The following is a 15,573-nucleotide window of genomic DNA, read 5'->3' as shown; positions in this document are numbered from 1 at the left end:
TTCATTTGAACAACCACATGGGGAAGATACTACAGGTATGATTGTCTCTTTTTACAGGTGAGGAACTGAGGCTCAGAGAGTTTAGGGGAATAGCTGAAGGTCAGCTAGTTAGTCATATGAGAAGTAAGATTTGGATCCAGTTCTTCTTGCCTCCAAGTCTAGCCCACTATTCTGAGGCCTTCCATGGTGAGCGAAAATAGCACTGGGTCAAAATTCCAGAACTGTTACATGCTTCTTCTATGATCTTGGGTAAGTCACTTAAATTTGGTAAGCCATCTGTAAAATTTAGGAGTTGGAATCAATGGCCTCTGAGGTCCCTTGCATCTCTAAATCTATAATTTTATGAAATATGCAGTATTTTATTGCCCGTCTGTCTTTGTGATCTGTTCATCTTCTCAAGTAGTTAAGAAGTTATAGTCTGATAATAAGTTATAAGGCAATAAATTGAAAACTTATCTGAAAGTTAAAGTATAGTTTTTAGAATGCCATTTTAAAACAGGTGAGAATGCCCCTCTGGGGATAAATAGAGGGGAAAGAGAGAGGACTTCCTAACTGACCAGGAGTTAGACATTCTCAAGCCAAACTTTGAAATGTAATTTGAATGACTCTGAATGACAGTTATATTCTATTTTTCTCCTGGTATAAAATGTATAGCCTGACCCTGAGAGACCACAGTACCTTCAGAAAATAAGAAATATGGAAGCCAGTTGATTAAAAACAATTACCGGCTAACCCTTAAGTCTTCCCCTGTGCTGGAAATGAGACATTGAAATTATGGTGATTCAAATAAAGAATAGTCCTTTCCCAACACCCTTCATGAGTGCTACAGTGAATCCAGTCATTCATTTTATTGATAATGTACAATTATGATGCTAAACGATCTGAACATATTACCTCTCTTACTTTTAAGTGCTTTATACACATAATAATTAAGCAAGTAGAGTTAATATCATCCACATAATTAAGGAAAGCCAAGTTAAAGTAATGCAATCTGATTGTTCTCTGTAGTCAGTTTAATCTCCATGAAAGGACTATTATATATTTTTAAAGATGGCAGTGCTTCCAAACATTTAGCTTATGAGGATATTAAGGGATCTGGTAACTGGGATTTAATTTCATTGACTTGTAGCAGAATCATTTATTACTTCGCTAGCAAATGAAGTTCTTCATTTCTCAGACAACAGTTTGGAGCATAAGGATTTTTATGTGAATGAGGCCAGAATTCTACGCAAAGACCATACAAAGTTAAAGAAAATTGTTGAGCTTATAACTATGCAGTACAGAAACATTTTTTAAGTTTTATTGATTTGTTTGATTTTTAAGCAAGCAGATTTCAGCAAACACCAGTAAATATGAATGTATTGACCATGACCCTTTTTTCCTTAGGCTATTTCTTAATGTTGTGGTAGCTATGGTAGAGTATGATTGAACTCAATCAGATGAATGTTTGTGATAGCCCTGCACGTATCAAGTGTCTGGTACAGCGCCTTGCTACCTCGCAGGCACTGAATTAAGATTTATTCATCTGATGAGGAAGCAGGAAAGCACAATAGTACTTTGGGGAGCGCTGGTTATCAAGTCTGAGGACATGAGTTAAAATTCCACCTGTGATGAGATCTTGGGCAGGTTAATTCTTCTATATAAAGAGGGCCTTGGATTTGATCATTTCAGAGGACCTTTCCTGTACTATTTCCATGAACAAATGAACCTACAGAATCTCATTGTTATTTCTATAATAAGAAGCTATAAAAACAATAATACTTTCTGTTTTCTGGATTTTGTTTCAACTGTTATCTAGATGTTCAGTACCTGTATCTTTGCCATAATATTGCTGATAATAGATTATTGGGATTTAATGTGAGATTTATTCATATGAAACCACATTTATTTCCACAATTACCTACCTTTTGAGTAGCTAGACTTTCTCTAGAACATTATTCATAATAAAAGTATTCAGTGTAACAATAATGAGCATTTATAAAGTACTTAAAGGTTTCCCAAAAGCCTTACAAGTATTGCATCATTTTATTCTCATAATGACTCCTTGAGGTAGACCTAGTTATTATTCCCATTTTACATATAGGAAAATTGAAGCAGAATGTGGTTAAGTGACTTGCCCAGGATCACAAAGCTAGGAAGTGTATGAGGCCAGATTTGAACTTAGGTCTTCCTGATTCAAAGTCCAGTGATCTATTCATTGTACCACTTAGCTGCCTCAGGTAAGACTCATTCATCCTGGAACATATTTGAGAGAGGATTAATGAAAACCAAGAGCAGCTCATTTTCATCACCCTCTGATATTAATAAATTGATTTCCTCAAAATCTTATGAGGTAGACAGCACAAGTCATTTTATAATCCCCTTTCACAGATGAGGAAACTATGGCTGAGAATGGCTATAATTTAGCCAATCATACAACTAGTAAGTGGCAATCAAGATACAAACCAAGGTCTCCTGTCACCTACTTTCCATGACACCATGCTGCTTCCTTATGAAACCTATAAAGGACTCTGTTCTTAAATGGCCTCTCGTAAAATATACCTGCACAACACAGACCCCAAAGACAACAGTACAACAAGGCTAACAGATATGCATCTTGCTGTATGTGCCTCTGTTTCCCCTCCAGCCTTGATGCATGCTTTGGTCTTTGGGAATGTAACTGCAATCATACAGCGAATGTACTCCAGATGGTCTCTCTACCACACAAGGACGAAGGACCTGAAGGATTTCATCCGTGTCCATCACCTGCCGCAGCAGCTAAAGCAGAGGATGCTGGAATATTTCCAAACAACTTGGTCGGTCAATAATGGGATTGATTCCAATGAGGTAACAAGCACCCTCCATCCATTTACCCTTTTAGACACAAGCCATATATCCTGTTTGTTTTTCAAGATGGAGGGAATTAAAGATAAAGATCAACTCCCACAACAACATAGGATTCAGAAGGAAAAGGGCACAAATATGAAGGCAGCATTTATTTTTAGAATCCTTCAGAGGCAGATAAAGCCCATCTTCTCTCCTTACCCTGCCATCCATCCCCATTTAGATTGTATCAAAGCCCTGTGCCTGCCTTGGCCGTTGGCCTAAATTGACCAAACAATCCAACTGAATAGCCAGTTAGACTTATATTTTTCACGACTCAATTGTTTGAATTAACCCAGTTGACCCATTCTGAAGACAACCAATTCCTCCTGGGCAGCTCCAAAGGTTGATTCTTCCAGGAGTGCCTCATAGGTCAGCTTATAAGTCTCCAATAATAACTAGCAGTCAGAATATGTTTCAAGTTTTGCAAAGGTCTTTATGTGTGCTATCTTATGCATGTGTATTTTAATCCACACAATGGTGATATAAGTTAGGTTCTGCTATTCATCCTATTTTACAGAGAAGGAAACTGAGGCTGAGAGAGGTTAAATGACTTTGTCCAGGGTAGTAGCAGAACTAGTAAGTATATGAGACAAGCTTAGAATTCCTATCTTCTTGACTATGATTCCAACGCTCTCTCCATTTCACCACCTGGCTGTTTTTAATCATCCAGACATTTTCCAAAGACGAGACATTGATGAGTGTTCTTTTGTATATGTGAGAGGATCCCTAAATGAGGTACACAGGCACCAGAGTTCAAGGCAAAGAATAAAGATATATCCCATTTTCATTCTATGGTCAAAACCAGATGTTGGGATCCTGGAATCCAGTCTACTTCTCCCCTCTATCTATCTTGGCAACAAATAATTAGATCTTTCTTCAGTTGTATAAGTGAAAGGAGAAATAATACTAACCATGATAATAATATTAATAACTGATACTCACAGAGCATTTATTCAAGCCATATAATAGACATAAATACTATATGACCTAAGCAAAATGAGGCTGAGATTGATTCTAATTTACCCATAAACATCTAACTAATAAGTGACAGTGCTAACCAGGCTACCCTTCCAGCAGCTTGGTCTCCTCCTATGTGTCTTTTTTCAACAGCTTTTAAAAGATTTTCCTGATGAGCTGCGCTCAGACATCACCATGCACTTGAACAAGGAGATCCTGCAGCTGTCCCTCTTTGAGTGTGCCAGCCGGGGCTGCCTCAGGTCGCTGTCTCTACACATCAAAACCTCCTTCTGTGCTCCCGGGGAGTACCTCCTGCGTCAGGGTGATGCCTTGCAAGCCATCTACTTTGTGTGCTCAGGTTCTATGGAAGTACTCAAAGACAGCATGGTGCTGGCCATACTAGGTATGTCTGTGTGGAAATAGGAGAAATCGTGTACTCAGGAATGGCATGTGAGCCAAGAGAGTAAATATCTGTATAAAACAGAATGAAACTCAATCATTCAAAGAGCATTTATTAGGTGTAGTTATTAGGTGTTTCATATTTGTTGTGAGACAGGCCTTGTGCTAAGCACCAGGGATACAAAGAAAGACAAAAGCCTTCTGGGAGCTCACATTGTGATAGGCAAGCCAATATACAAATATAACCAGATACATACAAGATATTCATGAAATAGAAAGTGTCCTCAGAGGGAAAGACACTAACATTTGGAGGGAACTGTAAAAAGTCTCCTGAAGAATATGAGTTTTGAGTTGAATCCTGAAGGAAGCTGAGAATTCTAAGAGATAAAGAAGAAAAACCACTTCATACAAGGAAAATAGCCGTTACAATGGCAAAAAGATGAGGGTGTGCGTGTCATGGTCAAGAAGTAGCGGACAGGGCAATAGTCGCTGAACTGTAAAATGCATGGAGAGGAGTCAAATACAAGAAGGTGAAAAGTGAGAAAGGAATGGATTATGAAGAGCTTCCCCTGTAGAGAGAGGACTTTGTATTTGTTCCTGGAGGTGTTTAGGAGCCACTGGAGTTGGTTGCATGGGAGCAACGTGGGTACAACCATGCTTTAGGAAAAGCACTTGAGTAGCTGAGTGGAAGATTGATTGGAATGGAAGAAGGCTAGAGTCCAGGGGATCAATGACAAGACTATTAAATAGTCCAGTTGAAAGATGAGGAAGGCCTGAACAGAGGAGATAGCCATGTGAGTGGAGGGGAGGCAATAGACGTCAGAGCTCTGTGAAGACAGAATCAGTAAGACTGGATGAGAGATTGGATGCATGGAGTTAACATGAGTCAAGGATCCCATTGTACTTGTAATTAGTTCACATGAGCTGGAAGGTTTGCAGAGCCTGTGGCTCATTTGATCCTTCCAACAACACTAGAAGAAAATGTTATTGTTAGCCCTGTTTTACTGATGAGAAAACTGAGGCTCAAAGAGGCAAAATGACTTATCCAGGGCCACACAGCTAGTAAGTGACTGAGGCAGGATTAGAACGCAGGATGTCCTGACTCTAACCTCTGTTTCTAACCTCAGAGTTCGCCATGTGGACTCTTATAAAATCTTTAGAGTTTTCTTAGTTGTCTTTGCAAAGACAAACAAATTCTATCTTGTTGCTTTCATTCAATATCAAGGATGCAAGGATTACTTTTGAAGTGTTATTTCATATATATGTATGTGTACATGTATGTATAGGTATAGGTGTGCATATGTATTGTGTATGTGTGTGTATTGACATCCATATAGATGTGTATGTACATATGTTGTTGTTTCTATATACAGCTATATATATTCATTGTGGGTATATGTGTGTGTGTGTGTGTGTGTGTGTACACACAAAAATCTTAGTACAGTTTTTAACAACTTAAAACTAAACATTAAGACTTTTAGGAAAGGCTGTATAGGAAAACAGTTATATTTTTTCATAGGTATTCTGTAATATACATACACAAGGAATATGTACAGCATATGTCTAAATACAGACATAAATACTACTTTGTGTAAGAATGTGTATGTGCATGTATAGAGCACAATATAACATTGTCATATCATAGGAGATGTGACTTAGTGAATAGTAAGCTGATCTCACAGTTAGGAAGACCTAAGTGTAAGTCTCACATCTGACGTATGTCAACTGTGTGACCCTGGGTAAGTCACTTACCTCCTCAGCTCTCTAGGTCACTCTTTAAGAATGTAAGTTGTGGAGAAGTCGTCAGCCTTTATTGGGCAAGGAAGTTTCCTCATCTCATAGTTACCCATACCAATGAAATCACAGGTCTAGTCCCAAACTACATAACATTATAATGTAATGTGATACAGCATAATATAAAATAGAATAATACAATATAATATAATCAATATAGCAATGAAAGGGAATGTATAAAAATCAAGTTCAACTTTAGCTTCCACCAATCAGCTTTTCAATCTAACTATGGCAGTTAAGCAGAGGAACACCTCCGTCAATTATGTATACATGCAAAATATATATAATCAAGCCCAGCCGTGTCACTTTCCCATGTTCATAAATATGAATGGTAATATATATTATACGTGGGAGAAAGATGACTCAACACTATGGATTTCCATTCATCCCAATCATGGTCACTTCCAGTGAATTTGTATGTGTGAAGTCAGGTTCTACAAAGAGTAAAAACAAATCCTTGAATACTTAAATGGATTCATGAGCTCATCGTCTTGGGTATTGCCTTTATTGGAGTGTTTTGCCAACTATCTTTTCTTTCTAATTCTTTATGATTCTCCTCAACATTTTCCCTCAGATCTTCTAGAGAGATTGCAACGTACTGGATACCAGTTCAATATTCTGATTGCCCCTCACTTTTGATATATGACAGACTCATCTGTACTCTGGTAATGTGTCTTGGATGATGTTCATCTGTGACAACCACACACATATACGTACATTCTCAATTTTCCAATTCAGACTAAATTATATAGGAAAAGAGGTCACTAGCCACAAGAATTAGTTCACCTATCTGCTACTTTTTGTTTGTTTTTAAATTTTGTGGAGGGCAGGAGCAGCCTAATGAGAATTAAGAAATAATTTAAATTAGAAATTTAATGTATTCCAACCATGTAAAAGGTTAGGTTCAAGTCTTGCCTTGACACATGCGCTCACTTGATCCTGGGTCAGTCCTTCAATCTTTTGGTGTCCTAGGCAGTGCTCTAAGATTATAAATCACAAAACAGATACCAGTCTGAAAGAGTTTACTAACCAATAACTCCCTATACTGATGAATTCATGGGTTCAGTGTCCCATTCTCCCCAAACACACACACACACACACACACACACACACACACCTCCTCAAGTTTTATTATGGGTGTCAAGAGATTGATTCATAGATAAATTCTACACGAAATTTATTCCATTTTGACAACCTCAAAGGTCAGCTCTTCTAAGACACCTTCCCTTTTTCACAAAAGATAATGCTGCAATCTATAAATACCAAAATGAGAAATAAACTTGTGCCTGATATGTTCCAAGTGTTTACTATCAAGAATTTCATCATCATAGCTTGCTGATGAGGGCTGGGGAAGAAGAAAATAATGTCCTATTTAAAAGTGAGGGGATCAGTATAAAGAATATGAGCAACATAAAATATTGGAAAATAAGTTTGGAAATGCATTTACAAATCTCAACTAATGATTCTGAGGACCTTTGAGGGGAAAATGGCTGCTAGTATGTTTCAATCTCTCAATTTTATAATAGGTTATTTCAACAATTAAATAACATGATACAATGAAACCTCTTCAGCATGCTAGTAGTAGGAGACAGAACCAACACCAAACTCTCACTGTGTCTGGAGTAACAGTCCTCTTGTTTCTATTTCTTTGTCATCATCCTAGGTATCAACTGACAGATGGAAGCAAATACACACACATCTCCAAAATAGGGTAATATGGAAGGCAAAGGAACCTACCTTCCTCTTCATTTTCTTTTCATTGATCTATATCTTTATCACAATATTAGAGTCTGATGAAGCTTAGATACAATTTTCTTATTTTCCTCAAAAGAAGACCCACCTGGAAGATCTGGTAGATGCTGAGTCAGGTTTAGAACACTATTCATCTTTCCTTAAGTTCAGTCAAATTAAATTTAGTCTTTATATAATATATTCTGATGCCACTCTAGTGGACTCTATCATCACTAAAACAGGATCATCAGTCACCACCACTAGCTAAGGAGACATAAAAATAGATTTTGATGTCTTGTTGCAAATTTTCCCTCTTTTATGGTTGTGAAAGTGTTAACCTTCTATACTGTTTTAATTTTATACGATACAGCTCTTTATATAAAAAAGTTTATCTTTTGGAGTTTATTGTGGTGTATGGTATGAGATGTTGCTCTGTATGTATTTCTCACCAGGTTGCTTTCTAGTTTGCCCAGAAGTTCTTGTAAAATGGAGTCCTTTCACAAGTTGTTATACAAGCATAGGTTCATCAAGTGATTGATTACTATGACATTTTCTTTTTAAGTCTAGCCATCCTTCTCTCTCTCTCTCTCTTTCTCCCTATCTCCCTCTCTCTGTCTCTCTCTTTCTCCCTCTCTCCCTCTCTCTGTCTCTCTCTTTCTCTCTTTCTTTCTCTCTCTCTCTGTATGTCTCTCTCTTTCTCTCTCTCTCTGTCTGTCTCTCTCCCTCTCTCTCTCTGTATCTGTCTCTATCTCTGTCTCTCTCTGTCTCTGTCTCTCTCTGTCTCTCCTTGTCTGTCTGTCTGTCTCTGTCTCTGTCTCTCTCTGTCTCTCTCTCTCTCTCTGTCTCTCTCTCTCTCTGCCTCTCTCTCTCTCTCTCTCTCTCTCTCTCTCTCTCTCTCTCTCTCTCCCCAATCTCTTCCCAGGTTTAATCCTTCCCTATGCCAGTCCAGTACCCTGCTTATTTTAATCATCTTATACTATTATATATGCGTATACATGTGTGTATATTTGCACACATGTGTATATGTGTGTCAATTGATACACATATGTGCATATGTATGTATATTTACACATATACACATAAATATGCTTGTGTGTACAGTCATTTCTTTTCCTTGTCAAGTCTGGTTAAGATTTTGGTTTATGCCCCAACTTTGTCCTTTTTGGGGAGCACCTCACAAGACCCACTATATTTAAACAGATGTCAATCATGCTTCCTTTTATTTGCCAGCCCATTCTCTCTCCAGCTGCCTTGCTGGTCAGAAAATTTGTCCTGGAAGACATAAATCTTTCAGTGCTTGAACTCCTGCCCTTGAGTCACTGTCCTAATTGGTGCATGCTTCACATGGACTATTTTATTTAGACTGACTTCAATCATGCTTCCCTTTCCTCCTGTGTCATTTTCTCACCAGCTGTCCTGTGGCTACATGTATACCCTCCTCACACAATCCCCTTCCTGCTTTCTAGTTCTGGGGCCATAATCATATCAATACTGTCTCTGCTACTGGAGAGGATGTGTCTATTTACTCTTCTGGGTATCTATTCACCATCCCTATAACTTTTCACTACAAAATAAGCTTTCTTAGCCGTGACTCCACAATATGTATTGTTTTCCCCTTTTATAGTAAAAACTCCCTAAAGGCAGGAGTCAGTTTCACTTTCATATTTGTTTCCCTGGCATTTATCACAGTGCTTAGAACACAGCAAAATTTTATTGTTGCTATTTATTCATTTAAAAGGACTTCCTTCTCCCTACTCTATCCTCTGGGTTTGAATAAAATATTCAGTCATTTCTTCTCCCTCTTTTCTCCTTAACTGAAGAGGGTGAGGAGGGAATACTTATTTTTAATACATATACTCAGAGCTTGTATCTCTTTGTTTCTTTAATAACTTTTTGACAAGGTAGGATCCCCAATCAAAATAAAATTATTGTATTAGATAGTCTCTAAGCTTGCTTCTAGCTTTAATCAATGCTCTTACATTCTTTTCACGATAATCAAATTAATTTACCATTATTGGATTATTTTGTATATTTGCATTTCAAAGGCTCTAATGTTTTTAGAGAATGCATCATAGACACCAGTTCTGTGAAAGCCATTTTTTTCCCATAGAGTTGTCCTCAATATTACAGAATAAATTATTCTTTGGCATAAGAAATTTAAGTTAACTTTATACATATCCTTTTGTCTAGCTTTAATAATCCTTCCTGGAGGAAGTTATTTGGAATACAATCTTTCTGTGCCTAGCTATTGACAAAATCTCTCATTGTCAAGAGAATTCTGGAGATTGGCAAGCACATTTAGTAATGAGTTAAAGCCATGGTTCCTCTCTGGTAGCATCCCATAATTTCTGTTTAGCTGTACATTAGCCTCTTGCCCCTTTGGAAACTTTGGAAACTTTTCTTTCATGATTTCCTAAGATGTTGTATTCAGACATTTTGTTCACTTTGTTTTTCTAGGAGTATATAATTCTCAGATTATCTCTGATGCATTTTTCCAGTCTTTTTTTTATTATAGATGCCTCAAGCCAATTTTGATTTTACTTCAATAAAATTTTGTTATATCACTGAATATTGGATTTCCATAAATTCTTTTCTTTTTTTCAAATTAGCTACTGGTTTGTTAAGTTTTCTCAAGTTCTATTTCTTTGATTCCTTTCCAAACCTTTCCTTATAAGCTCTAATTTCTCTTTCTCTTCCTTCAATTATTTTATTAGGATTTCCAATCACTCTTTGGGTTATTGTAAACACCTTACTCTCTTTTTATGAAGAATTCTAGCTACATTGTTGAAAGAATTATTGCATTTTCTAGATAGTTCTCTTGGTAGTATTACATCCCATAGTATTTGTTCAATATATTGGGAACTTTTCTTTTGGTTTACTCACTTCTCCAAACTCTCGGATAGTTTTCAGTGATAATTTCTTTGAAGGAATTTCTTTCCTCTCCTCTCTCTTATATATTCTTGGTCTATTCATTTGCTACATTTCTAGCTATTTTGAGATGATTGGGAGAAACTAAATTTGCACATGACCCTCATTCTCATTCAACCAGGAATTATTACTAGAAGTCATCAGTGATTTGGCAATTATCAGGGACAAACATAATACTTCTTATTCATTTAGTTTAAAAAGAATTATATACAGGCATGACAGCACATTGCTGTAATCCCAGCTACCATTAAAGCTGAAGCTAGAAGATCTCTTGAGGTCACAAGTTCTGAGCTGAAGTGGGTTCAGTGGACCCATGAATCGTACCTGCTCTTCCAGCTTATGCAGATTAGGGAAACCTGCTCTTTAAGTAACAATAACAACAACATTGATACAAATATAAAATGGGAGAGACATGGCTTAATAGTTTAGTTTGTGTCAGTCATTGTTTAGAAGCTAAACATGAGCTGGCATCATGACATGACTTCTAAAAAGATAATGTAACCTAAGCTTCACTGATAGAATTGTCATGTTCAAGTCAGGTGAGACTACTGCTCATACTGCATGTGGAGGATCTTAAAAGGTACATTGACAAACTGGAGTGTGTCCAGAGAAAAGCACTCGGCATAGCAACATCCTCCATGGAACTATAAGTTAATCATTTCTACTAAAAAACTGGTAGTTCTAACTTAAAAAGGAATTTTTTTTTTTTTTGAGAAATAGTGCATTGCTGCCTCAAGAAAAGCAAACCGATTTCAAGTTTTTGAAGAATGGTGATCTGGAAAAGGTAGAAAATTTATTCTGTTTTTGTGTCAATGAGTAGAAGTTACCATGAGGCAGATTTTGGCTTAATATTAAGGGAAAAATTGTCAGAACTTTACAACAAATCAGTGTTGAAAATAGGGGAGCCCTCCTTCCTTGAACCAGTTTTCTATCACTGAAAATATTTAGGTTTTCTAACACGAATTATCTAATACCAAAGTTTGGATACATCACCATAATTTTCTTAATAAACATTCTATTCATTAGCTATCACAAATTTTCTTATATTAACTAAGGTTTGAATTGTCTCTGAATGTTTTCTCCAATTATGTTATGTCTTAAGTTTTCTCCCGTATGAGTCCTCTTTTACAAAATAAGGTCTGATCATTCTCTAAAAGGTTTCCCATATCATTATGTGTATGAGTTGTTTTTTTCTCCAGGATTACTGTTGGGAATTTCATAGAAAGAATGGTTGCATTCAGAGAGAGCTTAGATTAAATGACAATTTAAGTTTTATTTATTATGGTTGTATGAATTGACTCATTCTATATCAAAACTCATGTAGCAAAAAGTCAGGCAATGATATAATTCTCTTCTATGTTATGAAATATTAGTTAAAATATCTTAAGAACTCATTAGAGAATTAAGATTGGAGAGAGAAAAGAGCTAAGCATACGTGTTTCACCCTAAAAGGATAATAAGCACTTGTGGCACTCATGAACAAAACTTCATCACAGGGATATGATCTCTTGATCTATAATTTTCAAAGTTAGTCCAGAGGTCAATTTGTGAAAATTGTGGGTTGTAGAATAATCAGCCTCCTAATTTTCTGAGAAGTATTTTACCCATCAGTGAAATATGGAGGAGGTTTTATCAAAGGTCACTTTTTAGGTTATTGTCAAAGTCAATGGCATAAAAGTTCTACAAAGAACTTTGTGTGTCTTTCAATGATACATTTAAAAAGTATAGTAAAGTACATTTTTTGTCTAGACCTGTGATGCCGTTGTTTTGAGGAATATCCTGTGTGGAAGCCTTCCTCTGATAGTTTCATAAATCTCTTATAAAATTACTGAGAGACTAAATGACTTGCAAACAGGATGTGTCAGGGACAAGACTTGAACTCAGGTTTTCTTGACTTCAAGACTTCTTTGATCCACTAACTGCCCTGTGTTTTAATAGGGTCTCAATAATTTGTCTTTGCATATATTTAGTCACTGATATGATTGGAAATTATGCAGCCTCTTTTAAAGTTATTATAATGTCAATCACAAATGAGTCAAATGAGATAATATTTGTAAAACTTTAGAATAGTGTCTAACACATAGTAGGTTCTATATAAATGTTAGCATCACGTCCGTATGTTACCACCAATCTACACTTTTGCATTTACAAAACTTCTCACTTCCTGTGGGCACCCAATTAACAATCATCAAATAAAAAGTCGTCAAATAGATGATGATAATAGATAAGTGATTTTGATAAGGAATGAATACGCAAGCGTTTCATAGGAATGGTTAGCTGAGTTTAAGATCATAACATTATCCTCCACGAAACTGTGTTTTTATCAAAAACAGAACTTTTGAATAGTTTATCATACTTATTAATTATTGTGTTCATAAAAGATAAAATTAGAGCAAGAGTTAAAAATACAAAAACTGCCTACCAATTAATGAAGTTTCCCACTCACCTTTAAGTTTATTTTATCATTCCTTAGTCTAAGACTATTTTCCTCTGGATTGAAATAGAACATGCAAGTGCACACACACACACACACACACACACACACACACATAATGTAGGGCTTTTTATTTTAAATATATGTATGTATATGTATGTCTATAGGTATATATATGTTATATATAGTTCACATATATGTATAGTGTTTATATATGTATATATTTGTCTATATATTCTCCAAAAGCTTTCTGGAATATCCCCAAAGTTCAGCTAGCCCTTGGGGACTTCCCTATAGCTTAGTGTCAGGATCTGGTACAGACATCTGTTTCTAGACTTCAGACTCTCTCTTTTACCCCATACTTACAGCTTGTTGATGAGAAGACCATCCATTAATCTCTTTCTAATTTGCAAACTCACATCCTCTGTTTCTTTCCACCATGACAAAGGGGAGATGATAAGCATTGCAAGCATGCCATTTGCCTGTATGTCAGGAGAACAAATCTCCTTGTTTGTCTTTTTTATATTGGAAGATTTTCCTCTGCTTGACCACCTCTCCTGTGTTTACTTCTATGACCTTTGAAGCTAATTCCTCTGCTGACTACATAATTCTATTAAGGACCAAGGTTTATTTTTATATTTCAAGGAATGGTTCCATATATACTTTTAATAGTAGTGTGTGTTATATAAAACCTAGCTTTTACTGAAGCAGTGATCCCTTCCTTTTGTATAACGCTTTAAAAACAACTTTTAAACAACACACAACATGACTTTAATTTTATTATAAACTTAATAAACCATCAACAAAACAATTTTCCTACAATATAAATAAAAATTTAAACTCCAGACTTTACAATTTGTTCATATCTACTTGTCCTTTTGTAATAAGGAGCATGATTTTTCAACAGGCATTGTGCAACATTCAATTTGACTAACTAGAAAAGTATCAGAATGAAACATGAAAAGATCATTTACAACAGAACACAATACAATGCAATTTCGCAGGCTTCCTCATGAATGCTATCTTGTGGCACACAATTCACTGGATTTTTCACTTGTTAAATGTATTCTCTGCTTTCTATGGAAAGATTTAATAAATTGTCACATGATTCTGTCCCTAAGTTCTCTGCATCATCCACATTCTGGCTTTCAATGCTTTTAGAAATTTCTACACATTTGCTCCTCTCACTGACAATTGTTTTCATTTTATATTTGTTCATAGATTTTGCAGATGCTCTGTATACTTGAATCACTATTTTCTAGTGCCAAGCACAGAGTGTGCACTGAATAAAATGATTGTTGATTGGTTAATTAATTTCATGACTTCAAAACTAAGAAAAATGCAATCTAGGAAGTACTACACAGTTTCTCCCTATTCAGAACACTTCCCATTTAATAGCTACTTGACCTTTTAATGTCCATCCCTAAAGAAGCCTCCCTTCTAGCAAAAAAAGGGTAATTAAAGAAAAGAGACCAGTACATTTTGTGTCCAACTGCATTTGTCTATTACACACCTTCCTGCTAAAAGATGAATATGGGAATTTTTCTGTGTTTGACCTGGGTAACTTCCCAATGCTAGTGGCAAGTAGGTATGACCATGGATAAAGCCCTAAACTTAGAGGCAGGAAAACCTGAGGTCAAATCCTGCCACAGACATCCTTCCTAGCTATATGACCCTGAACAAGTCACTTTACCTGTCTGTGCCTCGATTCCTCCTCTGGAAAATGAGGAGGCTATCCTTAATGAACTTTAAGATCTCCTTTGGTTCTAAATCTATGATTCCATGGATACAAGGATACAAATAATTTAGACTCTTTATAGCTTAGTTCCAAATTATTTTCCATAAAAATCGGACAGATTCACAATTCCAATAATAACGTATTAGTGTTCCTGTCTCCTCAAAGTCTCTCCAACACTATTACCGTCTTTCATCATCACCACTGTGGCTTTACTTTGCATTTTTCTTATTATGGATGATTAGGAACATTTTTCCCAACAATATAGTTGTCGACTTGCTTTTTTTTTTCTTAAGAAGACCGTCTGCGTAAAGTATCTGACTTTATCTTTAGTTAGGTAGCTATGTTATTTTTCAGAAATAAAGAAAAAGGTAGGTCTGACTTTCTTAAATATACTCTTTCATATGATTTATGGGGATAGGGATTAGAATTAGCTGAGGAAAACTCCCTCTTGAGAAAATTCCCTCTACCAAAGCAGCTAAGTACTTTTCTCTGCAATTTATAGTCTTAGGGTGTCGTCTGTGGATACCAAGTGGTTAAGTAACTCCCCCAAGGTCATACAACCAGTAATACGTATCAGAAGCAAGATGATATATGATTAATAGATACCTCAAAAGTGTATGATCAATAGTAATTGCCATAGCTTACATATTTCTCCCACTGTCTCTCTAAAGCAGTGCATGCAAGCATTATTATCTTCATTTTAAAGATTAGAAAACTGTGGTTCAAT

The 15,573-nt window shown here is 36.1% G+C and overlaps 1 protein-coding gene across 1 annotated transcript in view; it reads left to right on the top strand.

Annotated features, from left to right (window-relative positions):
• Positions 1-15,573, top strand: part of KCNH8 (potassium voltage-gated channel subfamily H member 8) — a 391,062-nt gene that overhangs the window by 298,900 nt on the left and 76,589 nt on the right. Inside the window, exons 9-10 of the mRNA XM_072651223.1 lie at positions 2,627-2,826; positions 3,976-4,225. Coding sequence (XP_072507324.1) covers positions 2,627-2,826; positions 3,976-4,225 — 450 coding nt within the window. The remainder of the gene's footprint in view (positions 1-2,626; positions 2,827-3,975; positions 4,226-15,573) is intronic.

Source organism: Notamacropus eugenii, chromosome 3 (genome assembly GCF_028372415.1).
Source record: "Notamacropus eugenii isolate mMacEug1 chromosome 3, mMacEug1.pri_v2, whole genome shotgun sequence".
Classification (NCBI taxonomy): Eukaryota; Metazoa; Chordata; class Mammalia; order Diprotodontia; family Macropodidae; genus Notamacropus; species Notamacropus eugenii.
This window is presented reverse-complemented; position numbering and strand designations above follow the sequence as displayed.